A 13,082-nucleotide genomic window follows, 5' to 3' on the forward strand; every position below is an offset into this window, starting at 1 on the left:
CAAAGCAGAATGCAAAGACGTTAGAATAGCTCAAACTCTAATTCAGCTATCGTGCTTGCAGAGCTTGATTTACTGTTTTTAATAGGGTGTCTTCTCTGTGCTGGAGCTGTCTTAAGCATCATTAAAATACTAAAATTTGTTGCCAGCTAAGAACATACATATGTTTTTACAACAGCTCATTTCAAATATCGTAACTCATCTGACAACAATTGTAAACTAACATAAGATGAGGCTGAGTCCTGAGTCAAGCTTCATGTATCCCCTCCCAAAATAGCAATCAGCCTCAACATTATGGAAAAACAGACTGTCAGTTCAACTTCCAGGAGTAAAGCACAGAGAAGAAGGGTCCAGATCCAGACCCACCAACTCAACTGCCAGGCTGGGTGTTGCTCTGGTGCGAGTTCTTCTTTCCTCTGTCTGAAAAATCCTGCTCTGCTCTGGAATGATAATATGTACTTCTAAAATCAGCATTACAAAGGGCTGCCCATGTCTACCATGAAATACTGATGGGAAGTCATGCCTGAAGTCACTTATTTTGCTGCTTTTGGTTGAACCTAAGACAGGAAGATGTGCCAGATGCACCCCATGGATTCAACAAAGAATCACAATGAAAAATTTCTATTTTCAAGTTCTTATGCAGCTCAAGCATAAGAAAATCTGGGAAAATTATCAGACTTTTTAACTTACTTTTGCACATTTTTTTGTGCACTAATATGGCTTCTCAGTCTGAATTCTTCCCCAAGTGAGTTGTAAGGATCGGACAAATGCAGCCTAACCAGAAATCACGGAACAATCTGCAGAAGGGCTCACTACCCTCAGCTCCTGCTGAAGGTCACCCCTGCCTTCACTCCCCCTGGGAGTTAGCTCCATTCCCTCACTCAAAACACCCCACAGCTAGCAGAGGGCTGTTCCTCAGCCAGCTGTTCCCAGGAAGCTCACCGCACTCCCTTGGCCCAGGGGCTGACACAAGCTCTGCTCTTGTGGTGTTTCCCACATGCAGCCCTGCGAAGCCTGTGCTCTGCTGAGCGTGGTGTACAGCCCTCTGAGGCACTGGCACCTGTTCTCTCACTAGAACTCCTCCTCCTCAACTCCACCGCTCTGTGCTCTGCCTTACAGCACAGGGCAGCCCCAGCGCCCACCAGCAGCGCAGCACCGCGCCCAAACAGCTGGGTTTGCATCACTGGGGGGGAATCCAGCAACAGGAGCAGCACCAGCAACTGGCAGGAACAGATTTACAGCAGCATCTCGCCCTGGCTCTTCCTTCTCTCTCAGGAGCTAAAGGCTCTGTCTTAAAAAATTCACTCACTAAATAATGCAGAAGGAGCTTTTTAAAATTACTCAAAACATTGCTAACAGGCTGCCAAGCTGCATGCCTGCACTGGTTATACAAAGCACAGTCATCTTGGTGTTATTCTGCTGGCTGAGACAGGGCCCTATTACTCACCTGCTCCAAAGATAGATGCAAATAACCACTGTCCTCAACAGGCCACATGATATCTTGGGATCTCTCTTTTGGTTTCTTGCATATCCTTCACTTATCCAAGCACGTTTTTGGTAAGCGATTTGCCTTCAAAGAGCTGTGGGTGAAAGGGAAAACCTGTCAAAGTTCAGTCACCACATTTCTTTCTCACTTCTGCACAGGAGACTAAAGTTATAGCAAGGAAAAGCAAAATGAAAACCTGAGATGTTCCTGAAGATGACTTTCTGTCAGAGCAAACAAGGAAAAGAGCCATGATCCAGAAGCACAGAGCTCCTAAAGGCCTGTAAAAATAACCAGCACTCAGAGGAATTTCATAAAGAAAGCAGACCAAAAAATACACAGACAGTGTTAAGATTATAAACCAATAATCAAAATTTCTGTAGTTTTTAAAAAAGCATTACCTCTCATTAGACAGAGGGTCATGACACTCCCAGAGAAAACAATCTTCTTCTCCCACAGAAACTCACATGAAATACTGGTCTTATTAGCCACATAAGGGAAGTAAGCACCAAGTTCCTTGCCTTGTGCATTCTCCTCACCCCACAAATGGTATATCCACCCTTTAAGAGAATCAAACCTCATGGATGCCTTACATAAAAGCAGGGCTACAGAAAATCCCCACTTCAGTTTCACACATCCTCTAGGTATTGTAATAATCTCTGTCAAAATCAGAAACACTTCTCATTTCATTTTACTGAAGAGAAGGCATAGCAGTACTTTTCGATGTCAGGCATGTCAGGATCTTGTATCTTTGTTTTAGTTTACATAAAGACCTTCTGCTTCCTAGTCCCTGCATACATCCAGGTAGTCTCTTCTTAGGATAATGCAAAAGGTACAGAAAGAAAACCAGGGAACCCATAACTAAGGATTTCCTTGAGTAAGGTGCTGCTGGAGAGGCCGAGCTGAGCTGGCCCACACTGTTGTGCAGAGCTGAGCTGCCTGACCGTGGCAGTCTGTGAGGGACAGGGAAGGACATCACCTCAGGAAGCCTGGGGCTTAATCCAGAGTGAAAGCAAATAGCTGGCTATTAACCTACAGCACATAAAGCTTTTGAAAACCTGGCATGAGGGAGTGAATTGCTTTCCCTGTAATCACTGCTCATTTACCTCTCCCATATTTCAGATTATGGTGCTCTGAGACACTTGATAATGGACAAACCCATCCTCCCCTGCTTTCACACTGTTGGCTTCTTTCTTTTCACAAGTTTCTCCATCGCCCCAAAGTCAGTTCCAATTTCAAATGTGATTTTTGTGTCCCACCTCCACATGTTTACAGGGGTACTGCTATTCCTTGTCTCCAGACCCCACTGAGTAAAGAACTGCCTTGCTGAAGTCTAAGCTGGATGACAATTCTTCTCAGTACAAATATGCTGCTTCTTTCTCACAGTGTCTCCATCCCTTGCAGCTGCCCAAGCTATCAATTTCAAATTTTAAAACTTCAGCAGAAAACATGAGCCCCACACCTCAGAAAACCTCAAACTGCTGGGAAATAACCATCTTGCAGCTGTAGACTGTAAAAAGCTCCTGCACAGCATTCTGCTTTGCTCGAGTCTGGGGTTTCACCCTGTGATCCCACCTGTGCATGAGCACAGCTCTCCCAGACAGTCTCAGAGCAGATGCAGCTGCACGCAGCTCGCAGGGAGACCTTCTGATAGTGGGGCTGTGGCATGTCGGAAGATTTTAGGATATAGGCTGTAGCAGTGAAGAGCAAACTCATTGTACTCTAAAAATAATCACTGCAGATCCTTTCTTAGCTTGAACACGAGTTAAAAATTACCAAGACTCACACAAAAACTGAGCCACTGGCAGCAATTGGAAATTGGCTTTTTCTTCATTTAAGGGTTTTGATCCAGACAATCCACTGTAGGTAATAGATGCTTTACAAAGCATTTGGGTTTTTATAGGTTAATCTGCCTTAAGGAGATGCAAAATTATTAAAGGAGGAATTAGCATTCCTTGTAAGGGAAGCCTTGAGTTTTGTGCACAGACAGCAGCCCGTAGTCTCAACCTTATCTTTCTTCTCAAGTAAAGCTGCCTTCATTCCTTGTTTTTCATGGCTCAGAGAAGCTGGCCCCAAAGCCAGCAAGACAGCTCTTAGCCGTGCCTCCGCTGCCATCTAGAGCCTCCAGCACAGACTGCAAGGGCCTCTTTTGCTTTACGAACTTGTCACAAAAGATAAAAAGTCCTAAGGTTCATGTCAAACCTCAATTTTTCATTCGGAAACCAATCTTTGTGATACCACTATAGATTTTTTTAGGGTTTTTTTTTTTTTCTGAGAACAGTTCAGACTTTCTGTAATGAGGTGGGGTTTTTTTTGCAGCCTGAAGTATGAGCTACCCCTCCTGACTGTCTGGGCTGAGTGGTGATTTCAAATACCGTGTCAGTCACACTCAGTGAACCGGAATAGCAATGCTGTTTATCTGGTTTTGGTTAGGACTGAAAGACTTTTCACAGGGACTTGGATCTCCAGAGGAGAAGTGGCTATAGTCACACAATAATGTGAGCAGTTCTCATTAGCTTCAGAAAAACAACACTGAGGAAAGGTGACTGCAGATAGAAATGTGGACTTGGCATTGCTTTTCTCTCCTACCGTTCTGCTCTTTTGCTGGGTACAATTTACATCATTTTTCTCACTAAAAAAATGGAGAGAGCCTGGACATGAGGAGCATATTATGGACTCGGGCTTGTACAGATGCAATAACACTCCTCCTATCTTTTCAAGTCATGTTAAATACACAGGGACTGATCCAAGCCTGGGAAGACACTATGCAAGCTTTACATCATTCCACTATGTGTTTCTGTATCAAACAAAGCTACTTCCAACCCTACTCATCTCCATTCTACTGGCTCCTCAAGAAGGCAGCTCTGTGAAGTACAGCATGTTCCCTCACCTTTTCCAGAAGGTCTCCTTGCAGGTAGGGGACAGCTGTTAGTGACGTTATGTTTCAGCTCACTGACTCCACCACTCTTGCCTGTTTTTTCTCTGCTGTGAGACGGTCAGACTGTGAACCCACAGGATTCCAGTGTGCACTGAATCAATGGAGTCCTTCCCAAAACTCTGTGAAGAGATTCCCCACACATACTGTGACCATCATTAGAGGTAGAGCATTAGCCCTGTTCTATGCAGATACAAAGAGTAAAAAAGGCAGCATGTTCAGTGGCAGACTCAAATGAAAATAAAGTCACCCCTTCCCCACCAGCTGTAATGCAGAGCTGAGGCACACCCACAGTGGCTTGCTCTCAGGGCAGTCATTTCCTCACAATTTCAACAGGAGGTGACACCAAGCTTTCAATCAACGTTATCCCCACTAAGGCATTAAGTCTTCATAGGAAGGAAGTTACAGCAGCAGCTCTGTTTCAGGTCCACTAAGCAAGGGTGCTCAGTGCCATGGTATCCCTGTGTGTTTCCTCGTGAGGAAACTGAGGCATGTGAAGTGAACCCAGGAACAACATTAGAATGTACTCCAAACCTCCATCCACCATTCATTTAAAGCTCTGGCAACTATATAAATTTAATTATTAATTATTTAATTTTAAACTATAGTGAATTTTAATATGGTGAATTTTTAAAAAGGACTATACACAGTGCTCCATAATCACTTAAAACCAGAAGAGTACATTTTGAAAACTCAGTACAGGTTCATATGCAAATTCATTATATTCTGATTTCAGAGCACTGTGCCAACAGAGAAAACCTAGAGAGTCTCTAGAGCATCAGAAAAATGCAACATGCAACACACGTTTCTCTCATTTGCAGTGGAGGACACTGGCAATATTTGCATGGTGCCAAGGTCCTTGCAGATTAAAGCGCAATGTGGTCCACCATCTTTTGAAGTGGTAGAAATTGGAAGGAAAAGATATTTCAGTTACAAAATGCAAGGCAAAAAGATCAAAGGGCAGAAAACACCACCACACTTAGAATCAGAATATTACTGTAGCAGAAAATAGCTACTTTTTCAGAGAAACTGCTTTCTGAAATGATTTAGCACAGATAACTAACCCAGCAGAAGTCTTCAAAGGCATCTGAGGATGTAGTATATGCTCATCAGGGAGATTGCTAAACACAGAATTACTGTAATCAAGTTTGATGTAATAAAACCAACCAAGCACCCTCTCTGCATCAGGCTTCTTGAAGAAAAAATAATTAATAAATAAATAAATAAATACCAAAGAAACATGGGTCAAAGGAAAAGAAAGAATCTCCTCCAGACTATTATATTCCAGTGCCTGATTATATAATAAAAGTGATCTTGTTACACACAAGAAAAAAACCCACCTTCAACCATTGAGAATGTTACCCAGGTTGCCACCCTGTATGGCGCTGGAGAGAGTGTGGGAGAAATGAAAAATACAGGTAAGGTGACTTGTGTCCTGGGGGCTAAAACACTACAGGAAATTTTAGATGCCTACATGGCCCTTCTGATGCTTCCTTGCATCAGATCTTGGCATAGATTAATTTTATTTATTTATTTATTATAAACGTCAAGTGAAGTGATAATATTCAGATTCAGCACAACAAAATATACTTAGCTGCAATACAGAGGTAAAAAGATTCAGTTGTTCAAAAGATGAAAATTGTTGCATTTTCATGTGGCTAAGTATTTGCTTGAGAAAGGCAACAGATATCTCTAAGTATTAACAATTTTAAAAGTGCCAACAGGAAAGGAGAATGAAACCAAGGTATGTACTGAATGTATTTACATATGGGGAGGCTGGAATTTTTGTTGTGGAGATCCACTAGAACTAATATTTAGAAAAAATATTTTTATCATACTATGGTATTTGAAATGAGTCTCCTATGTGAAGTAACATCATAAGAGAAACTCCCACTGGCCTGGGGACTGGGTGCTCACCGTTAATATATCTGTATGAAAGCATTCATCTAACAAAAGTACTTCATCTCTCAAGGTAGAGTCACAGGTGTTTCATGAAGGACTCAATCCATCCTACAATTGAATACATACAAGATACATTCTGCAGTATCAATTTTTTTCTTGAATTTTTCTTTTTTCTTGAATTGGAAAGAAAGGCTGAATGATCTCCCTGCATCCATTACACAGATCACAAACAAAAGCAGTGATGCTGTTTGTTTCAAAATCCATAGAATAGCCACCTACAAAAGAGAAGTGGAAGCTCTCTCAGCCTTTTGTCTCAGCACTCTACTAAGGCAGGCCCAAAAAACATACAGTCTATCTAGCAAGATGGGCTGAATCATCAGCAGAGTATTCTCAGCCTCCTCCTTCTGGTACAGGCTTGCCCTCCTGCACAGAGCACGTTTCGTATAATGCTGGCAAAACAATTTATTTAGGACAAAGGATCAGCTGAGCTCATAAGAAAGAAAAGCAAGGAAAAAATTCAGTTGTACCATTAAACAGCAATCTTAGACTGAACAGGAAATAGACAGCTTATGCCAGAGACCTTGTGCATCCCAGTGAAGCTTTACAGATCTCTGCACTGAGCCATTTGTGTGCACCTCCGTTCAGCACAAAACCTCCCGGATCTCCTGCCAGTGAACACTCCCATTTATTGCTCCCACTACAAGAGCAATCACATCAGAAGGGAATATGGACATCCTTAACAAGATTTGCTGCTAGCCCTTGCCAGCTGCTCCTTCAAATGACTCTGTTAACACTATATAATCAAGCTAAGAGGCTACAGAGTCATTCCTGTGTGATCTCAGATTGGCCAATGTACACAAAACTTCCCAAAAACTTGGAAGGGGGGTGGCAGTAACAGAGAAATATTTGCCCTTCCCATAGAGCTCTGCTGCTATGCTCACAGGGAAGGAATCTTTTGCAAGCTGGAGCAGGAATGATTCACACATCACAGACATGCCTTTCAGCTGCATAACCTATTCTCATGTTTTCTAAGCTTTTCTGATTCTACTGTTTTTGGGAAACAGCAGTGCCTATAATTAGATAAACATTTGCTTTTAGCAACAATGAAGTCTTGTATTCTTTATAGGCACTTTAACTTTTTAACTGAATCATTGTCCATGGAAAAGAGTAAGGAAGACAGCTGTATTTTCCAGCAGAAACTGAGCATAGGATGCCAAGTTAAATCCAGATTGTTCTTAACTTTTCCCTATACTATCTGGGAGCATGTGTGCAGTCTGGGTTTTTTTGTTGGTGATGTTTTGGTTTTTTTTGGTTTTTTTAATAGTCATTTTGGTGTTACCTCCTCTGTTTTAGACCATGAAGGATTCCCAGACCATGGCTGCATAAAATTAGAATAATATTGCACACTAGGTTCAGTTTCCTGCTACATACCTTCAAGTTAATTCTGTACTGAACCCCCCTCTACTACAGTATTGTCTTTGAAATGCATCTGTGAGCACAGCAAAACCAAAAATTACTGTTTTCCTGCACTAAGTCAAGTGAAACTCAGACAGGTACACTTGATACCAACAGAAAAAGCATTAAAAAAAATTAAAAAGTCAACACTCCAACAAATACTTTTAGCATACTTTCATCTCTGCTTTCCAGAGACATGTCCAGGTTTAACCTGGGGTACATAAAAGAGTCAGGTTTAATGCACTCATTGCAAAGGTACCAGGAGCCCCTGACAAAACTGGTGTTGGGTTGTGTCTCTGTTTCTAACCTTATCCAAATATGATTCCTTGAGGGGAAAAGCAGAGTTTCACAGTTGTTTTCTTAGCCATTATGAAAACCGCAGAGAAGTATCTTGGCACACAGAAAAAGCTTGGCAACACTGCTGCAGCACACATTTTCCTCTGCTCAATTACTAGTGGGCGTTTTGGGCTTTTTTTAGAACACAAGTTCTAGAAACACAACCCTTATTGTTTCAGCGACACTTGGGCATAAATGGAAGGAGCACAGCAAGAGGAATTTGCTCATGCTGATTTTTCAATGCACATTACCCTCAGAATTCTAAAAAAGCTACCTGGTGATTCCACTACCAGCCTAGGAAGTCTTCAAAACTAGAGGATTTTTACAACCTGCCTGTCTGCCACTCCCAGCATGTGCTAGACTTGTATGAATGGAGTACTTACAAAGGGTTTAAAAACAAACAAAAACAAACAAAAAAACACAAGCCAAAAACCACAAATGAACAAACAAAAGCCACACAAACAAACAAAAAACAAAGAAACAAAAATACCAAAACATCAAAGAGAGGATAATAAAGCCTCCAAGCACTGTCTGTCTTTGGCCATACTGCTAAAATCATCAGACAGCTATAATTATGATGGTTAATTTCGTAATACCCATTCCCCCTCAGAAAATGGACTCTGGATAGAAACTCCAGGTAAACCAATGAACATTTATTAAGTGAAAACAACCTGTTGTTACGATGCAGTAAAACTGATTGTACAAGGCAAAAGCAAACCACCACCACTCAAATCTGGAAGTAGATATTTATTTTTGATACAGATACAAAGAGGCAGCTGCAAAAGGAGCCTAAAGAGTCTCCTGTAATTTTAAAGCAAAGGAATCATAGTGTTTTGCAGGAGCAAAAAAAATCCCGACAACTGCTCATGTCTAACCTCAAAAGGTAGGGTGGCAGAGAAGGGACAGAATTGATTTTGATGCAGTGCTTGTGTAGGTGGTAGCACGTACCTGGTTACTGGAAGGCAATAATGCCTGGGTAAGTCATATCTACTGGCATGATGGACTGGGAAACGTAACTAGTTCTATGGAATTTCTCCTTGTAAAATCAAACCCTAAAATTTAGCTTAAAAAAACAAAAATAGGGTGTTTGAAGATAGATTCAAAAGGATATTCAAGATAAAGGGGTCTTTAAACAACAGAAGTACACCCTTACAACACTGTTTCCAAACCTAGCTTTCAGCTAAATCTCATAAGACCTTAGTTTTATGAGTGATACAATTTTGTATCACTGGTCCTGAAATACAATTTAATTCCCTTTACTAAATTAAAAAATAATATCCAAATCAAGAAACCAGAAAGAAGCAAAGTGTATATTGAATGGTATAAGAAATTCATTTTATCAATAGCACAAGCCCTAATGCATATGGATTTTGAGGTATTTTTAATAAGGACTGGTTAGCTATACTCTTCCAATTCAATTAAGTTAATGCCGAGCATAATTATCAGAAATCACAATGGAAAACTTGTCAGCTCTCTTGCTGAAGAAAACCAAGACCCATTTTACAGAAGCATTCTACACAAATAAAGCATTTTTAAGTGTTTTATTTGTCCATTTGGAATGATTAGCATTTATAATCAACAACATAAATCCACTCCTCAGTGAAAAACCAGACAGCTTGTTATTGCCAAACATATTACAGTCTACTGAAGGGTGAAGAATTACAGACATATAAAGATGAATAACATTATGTCACTATTAAATCACTTACTCTGTTCATAACACTTTAATCCTCAAACACTGTAAATTAAGATTAGGGGAAAAAAAAAAAAATCAACATTTCCAGTGATAAAATACATTGTGTTTAGTACACAATATAATGGTACAGTTCATTACACTAGTGCATTAGAAGGTTAAAAAAACAGACAGCTCCTTTGGAATAACTACATCATTGCTGATCTCTCTGCTTGCAGCCACAGAAGCTACTAGGAAGACTCCAAGAAGCATCCAAATGAAAATCCTCACAGCTAAAATAAATTTATTCTCAGATTATTATACTCATATTACTTGAATATGAGGACCTAAAATTAGATTTCTTCACATGTGGAGTGACCAGTGACATTCCTTAGGAAATCAAGCAAGTAATGAATAGATCTGATCCATACGTGGAAAATTGCCTTTCACTTTTCACCCACTTAAGCAAACAGTTACTTCACATTTGGAAGCCTTCTGCTAGTTTTAAAGTTTAGTGGTTTAAACCATTTTCCAAGGTTACTGTCATGTATGAAATTTCCAAGTATGAATAAGTAGTATTAATATAACAGCTAAAAGACACAACATTTTTACTTATTAGAGATGGAATTTTAAGAACTCTTCTCTAAAAACGAAAACAGAAGATCAACTTTATAAAAATTTTCCAGGATTGATCTGTATAACATTAACTTTATATAAGATGACAGCTTCAAAGACTGAAGCTAACAATTACTGGACTCAGCCTTCAAAATAAAGGGGATCAGAAGAATAATCTCTATGAATCGAAGTACACTGTAAATCTTTTTCTCCAGATGTTGCCTGCTACAAAGGGCCTCATACAGCTAGAGTAGAGCCCTAGCAAGTATGTGGAATGACTTGCTTGTCAATTAAACAGGATGTGAATGTGAAAAGTAGATGGACACAGGAAGCATTTTTCGTTATGGGAATAAACATCTTCATTCAAACTGAACAATAACAAACATGAAAAATTCTGGGGCTGACTGAACTGCAAATGTATGTGAGGAAAAACCCATTCAGTACTTCATATTCTCAATTAATTGTTGTTTTTTTTAATAACACAGTAACTTGGGAAAAAAATAAAACGAAGCAACAGCTAAACAGAATCCCTCCATTCCCAAGGATCTGAATTATCCTCTGAACTTCACTCCATGATGGCTAGGAAAAGTTTAAAAAGAGACTCTTGTGTCATTTCCACTCCTTGGCACACTAAACCATTCCCTCTGTGTCCACCATGTCACCTTATGATCAGGTTGCAAACTCTTAAAGGCCAAGACTGGTTTTTGGGTTTTTTTTTAAAATTTCTTTTATAGGAAGTGATAGTAGCCACATCACCTCTGTGCCACAGTAATATAATAAACTAAATACCATTGTTAGGCTTTAATTATTTTCTATTCAAAGCTCTAAAACCATCAAAAGAGAGAGATGTTTGCCCAAGTTTCTAGGAACAAAAGGCCAGTTTCCTGACATGAAAATATCCATGATGCAATGTTTTCACTCTTTGCACTATGCAAAAAACCCCACAATATTATCATCAACAAACTGTAAGTTATGGTATCTTTTCATCCATTTCAACCCTTTCAGTGGAAAGAGGAGGTAGATTAGAAATAAGCCACATCCTGCACTCCCTGATCAGTCATAAGGCACATTTCCATTCCACTGAAAATAGGATATATTTTAGGGCTAGCAACGGAAACTGAAAGAAGTAATCAAATGCACTTGGAGTACTGTAATGTCTAGTCACAGACTGCACCAAAAAAACAGACAAAACATCTTTTTTTTACTATAGGAAATCTAGGTACTTTATCCAAATGAAATTTGAGAATGATAGACCTACAAAAGTATGGGGTCCACTGGCTCATAAGGCTTACTGGCATTTAATTCTTTCTTTCACAGTGAAAGCAATGGACATAATAGTGGAAGTGTTAAAAAATGCAGCTTAAGATGCATCTGTCTTCTGTTAACTTCTAAAGTTATCTTAGAAGTGAGCTGGTAAGTTAAGATGTTGTTATTAAAAGATATCTAAATCCAAGAATTTGTTTTCATCATTACCTTGAACTAAAATTTACCCCTAAAAACTGAAGGGCAAAAATCCCACAGCAATCAGGGATAAAGCTACAATCATGTTGATATCTACTCAAGTAAACCTTTAACAAATAACACGGACCGAATCCAGACTCTTTGCCAAGAGATCAATCACAGTTTGGCAGTCAGCTCTCCTCCAAGTTTGACTTGGCTCTTTTTCAAAGTAACATGAGAACCAGGTTCTCCAAATGCCAAAGCCACCTCAGCAAGCTTCAACCTGGAAGTTGTCAAACTGTGCCAACTCAAACGAGCGAGTTCCGAGAGCAGCCCAGCCGTTCTGCGGTTTAGAAATGGTGACATTCTCCCAGAGTGGATAACCATTTAACAGTCCTGAGGCGGAGTTGCCCTGTTACAAAAAAGAAAATGTTAGCTTTGTTTTCCAGGGGCTGTGTATACACTGAGCCTGTTCACATGGGAGACAAGACAAAGCAGAAGGATGTCAAGTCAACTTTCAACTACATTTCACACATTTTTCATGCAAAGATGCATCTAAATATTGCATAGAATCCTCTGGTGTCTATCAGCTCTTTGAAATAGATCTAATGTCTTTACAGTGAATACATTAAAGGCTCCTCTTCTCCTACTCACAGCTTTGCTAACTCAGTGTAGAACCTGAAGGGTAAACTGGTTTTCCTCTTCCTTATATCAGACACTTTCAAAACAGCCTAACTTTCTTAAGGTGATATGATACACTTGGCACTGATTCTGCAGAATTAGGCAGAAGTCAAAAGTAAAGAAAGATGTAATTTAGTCATTAAGCCAAAAGAAAGGGGAGATAGCAGAACCTTCAAGTATCACTCAAGCCACTTCAAGATGTAGAAATTAAAAGCAGTTTCAGGAAAAATTACAGTTTATCTCCTGTGCATTCCACTAAACAGTATTTAGGAAAAAGTACTTCAGTTTACCTGTGTTTCTTCATCTGAAAGACAATTACAGGTAAATTCCAAGAATGTCTTTCAAGGACTCAGTGTGAGAATTATAAAGATGGGTCTGTACTTCGCTCATTACATCAAAGGCATACTAGGTACAAAATACTTTAACAACACTGATGGAAGTTTGAAGCATTGTGATTTTAAAATTCCCAACACTGTTTTAAGTGATTAATGTTCATCTTCAGTAACCCAGTATCTTGGCCCATTTTACAGAATGGCATGCACTGTCATAAATGTAGGTGTACCAAA

At 39.8% G+C, this 13,082-nt stretch overlaps 1 protein-coding gene and 1 long non-coding RNA gene across 3 annotated transcripts in view; both read right to left on the bottom strand.

The window, feature by feature from the left end:
• Nucleotides 1-1,444: 1,444 nt before the first annotated feature.
• LOC147652683 (uncharacterized) lies at nt 1,445-4,537 on the bottom strand. The gene is made up of 3 exons (XR_015288789.1): nt 4,371-4,537; nt 1,680-1,761; nt 1,445-1,577 (listed from the first exon to the last, which is right to left on the bottom strand). It is a non-coding gene; the product is annotated as an uncharacterized LOC147652683 (long non-coding RNA).
• Nucleotides 4,538-9,634: 5,097 nt separating this feature from the next.
• GALC (galactosylceramidase) overlaps nt 9,635-13,082 on the bottom strand; it is a 35,530-nt gene continuing 32,082 nt past the window's right edge. For both annotated transcript variants that reach the window (XM_086895936.1, XM_086895937.1), the window contains exon 17: nt 9,635-12,247. In XM_086895936.1, the coding sequence (XP_086752062.1) occupies nt 12,104-12,247 (144 nt within the window). In that variant the 3' untranslated portion in view covers nt 9,635-12,103. The remainder of the gene's footprint in view (nt 12,248-13,082) is intronic.

Source organism: Cyanistes caeruleus, chromosome 6 (genome assembly GCF_971803275.1).
Source record: "Cyanistes caeruleus chromosome 6, bCyaCae1.hap1.1, whole genome shotgun sequence".
In the NCBI taxonomy this organism is placed as follows: Eukaryota; Metazoa; Chordata; class Aves; order Passeriformes; family Paridae; genus Cyanistes; species Cyanistes caeruleus.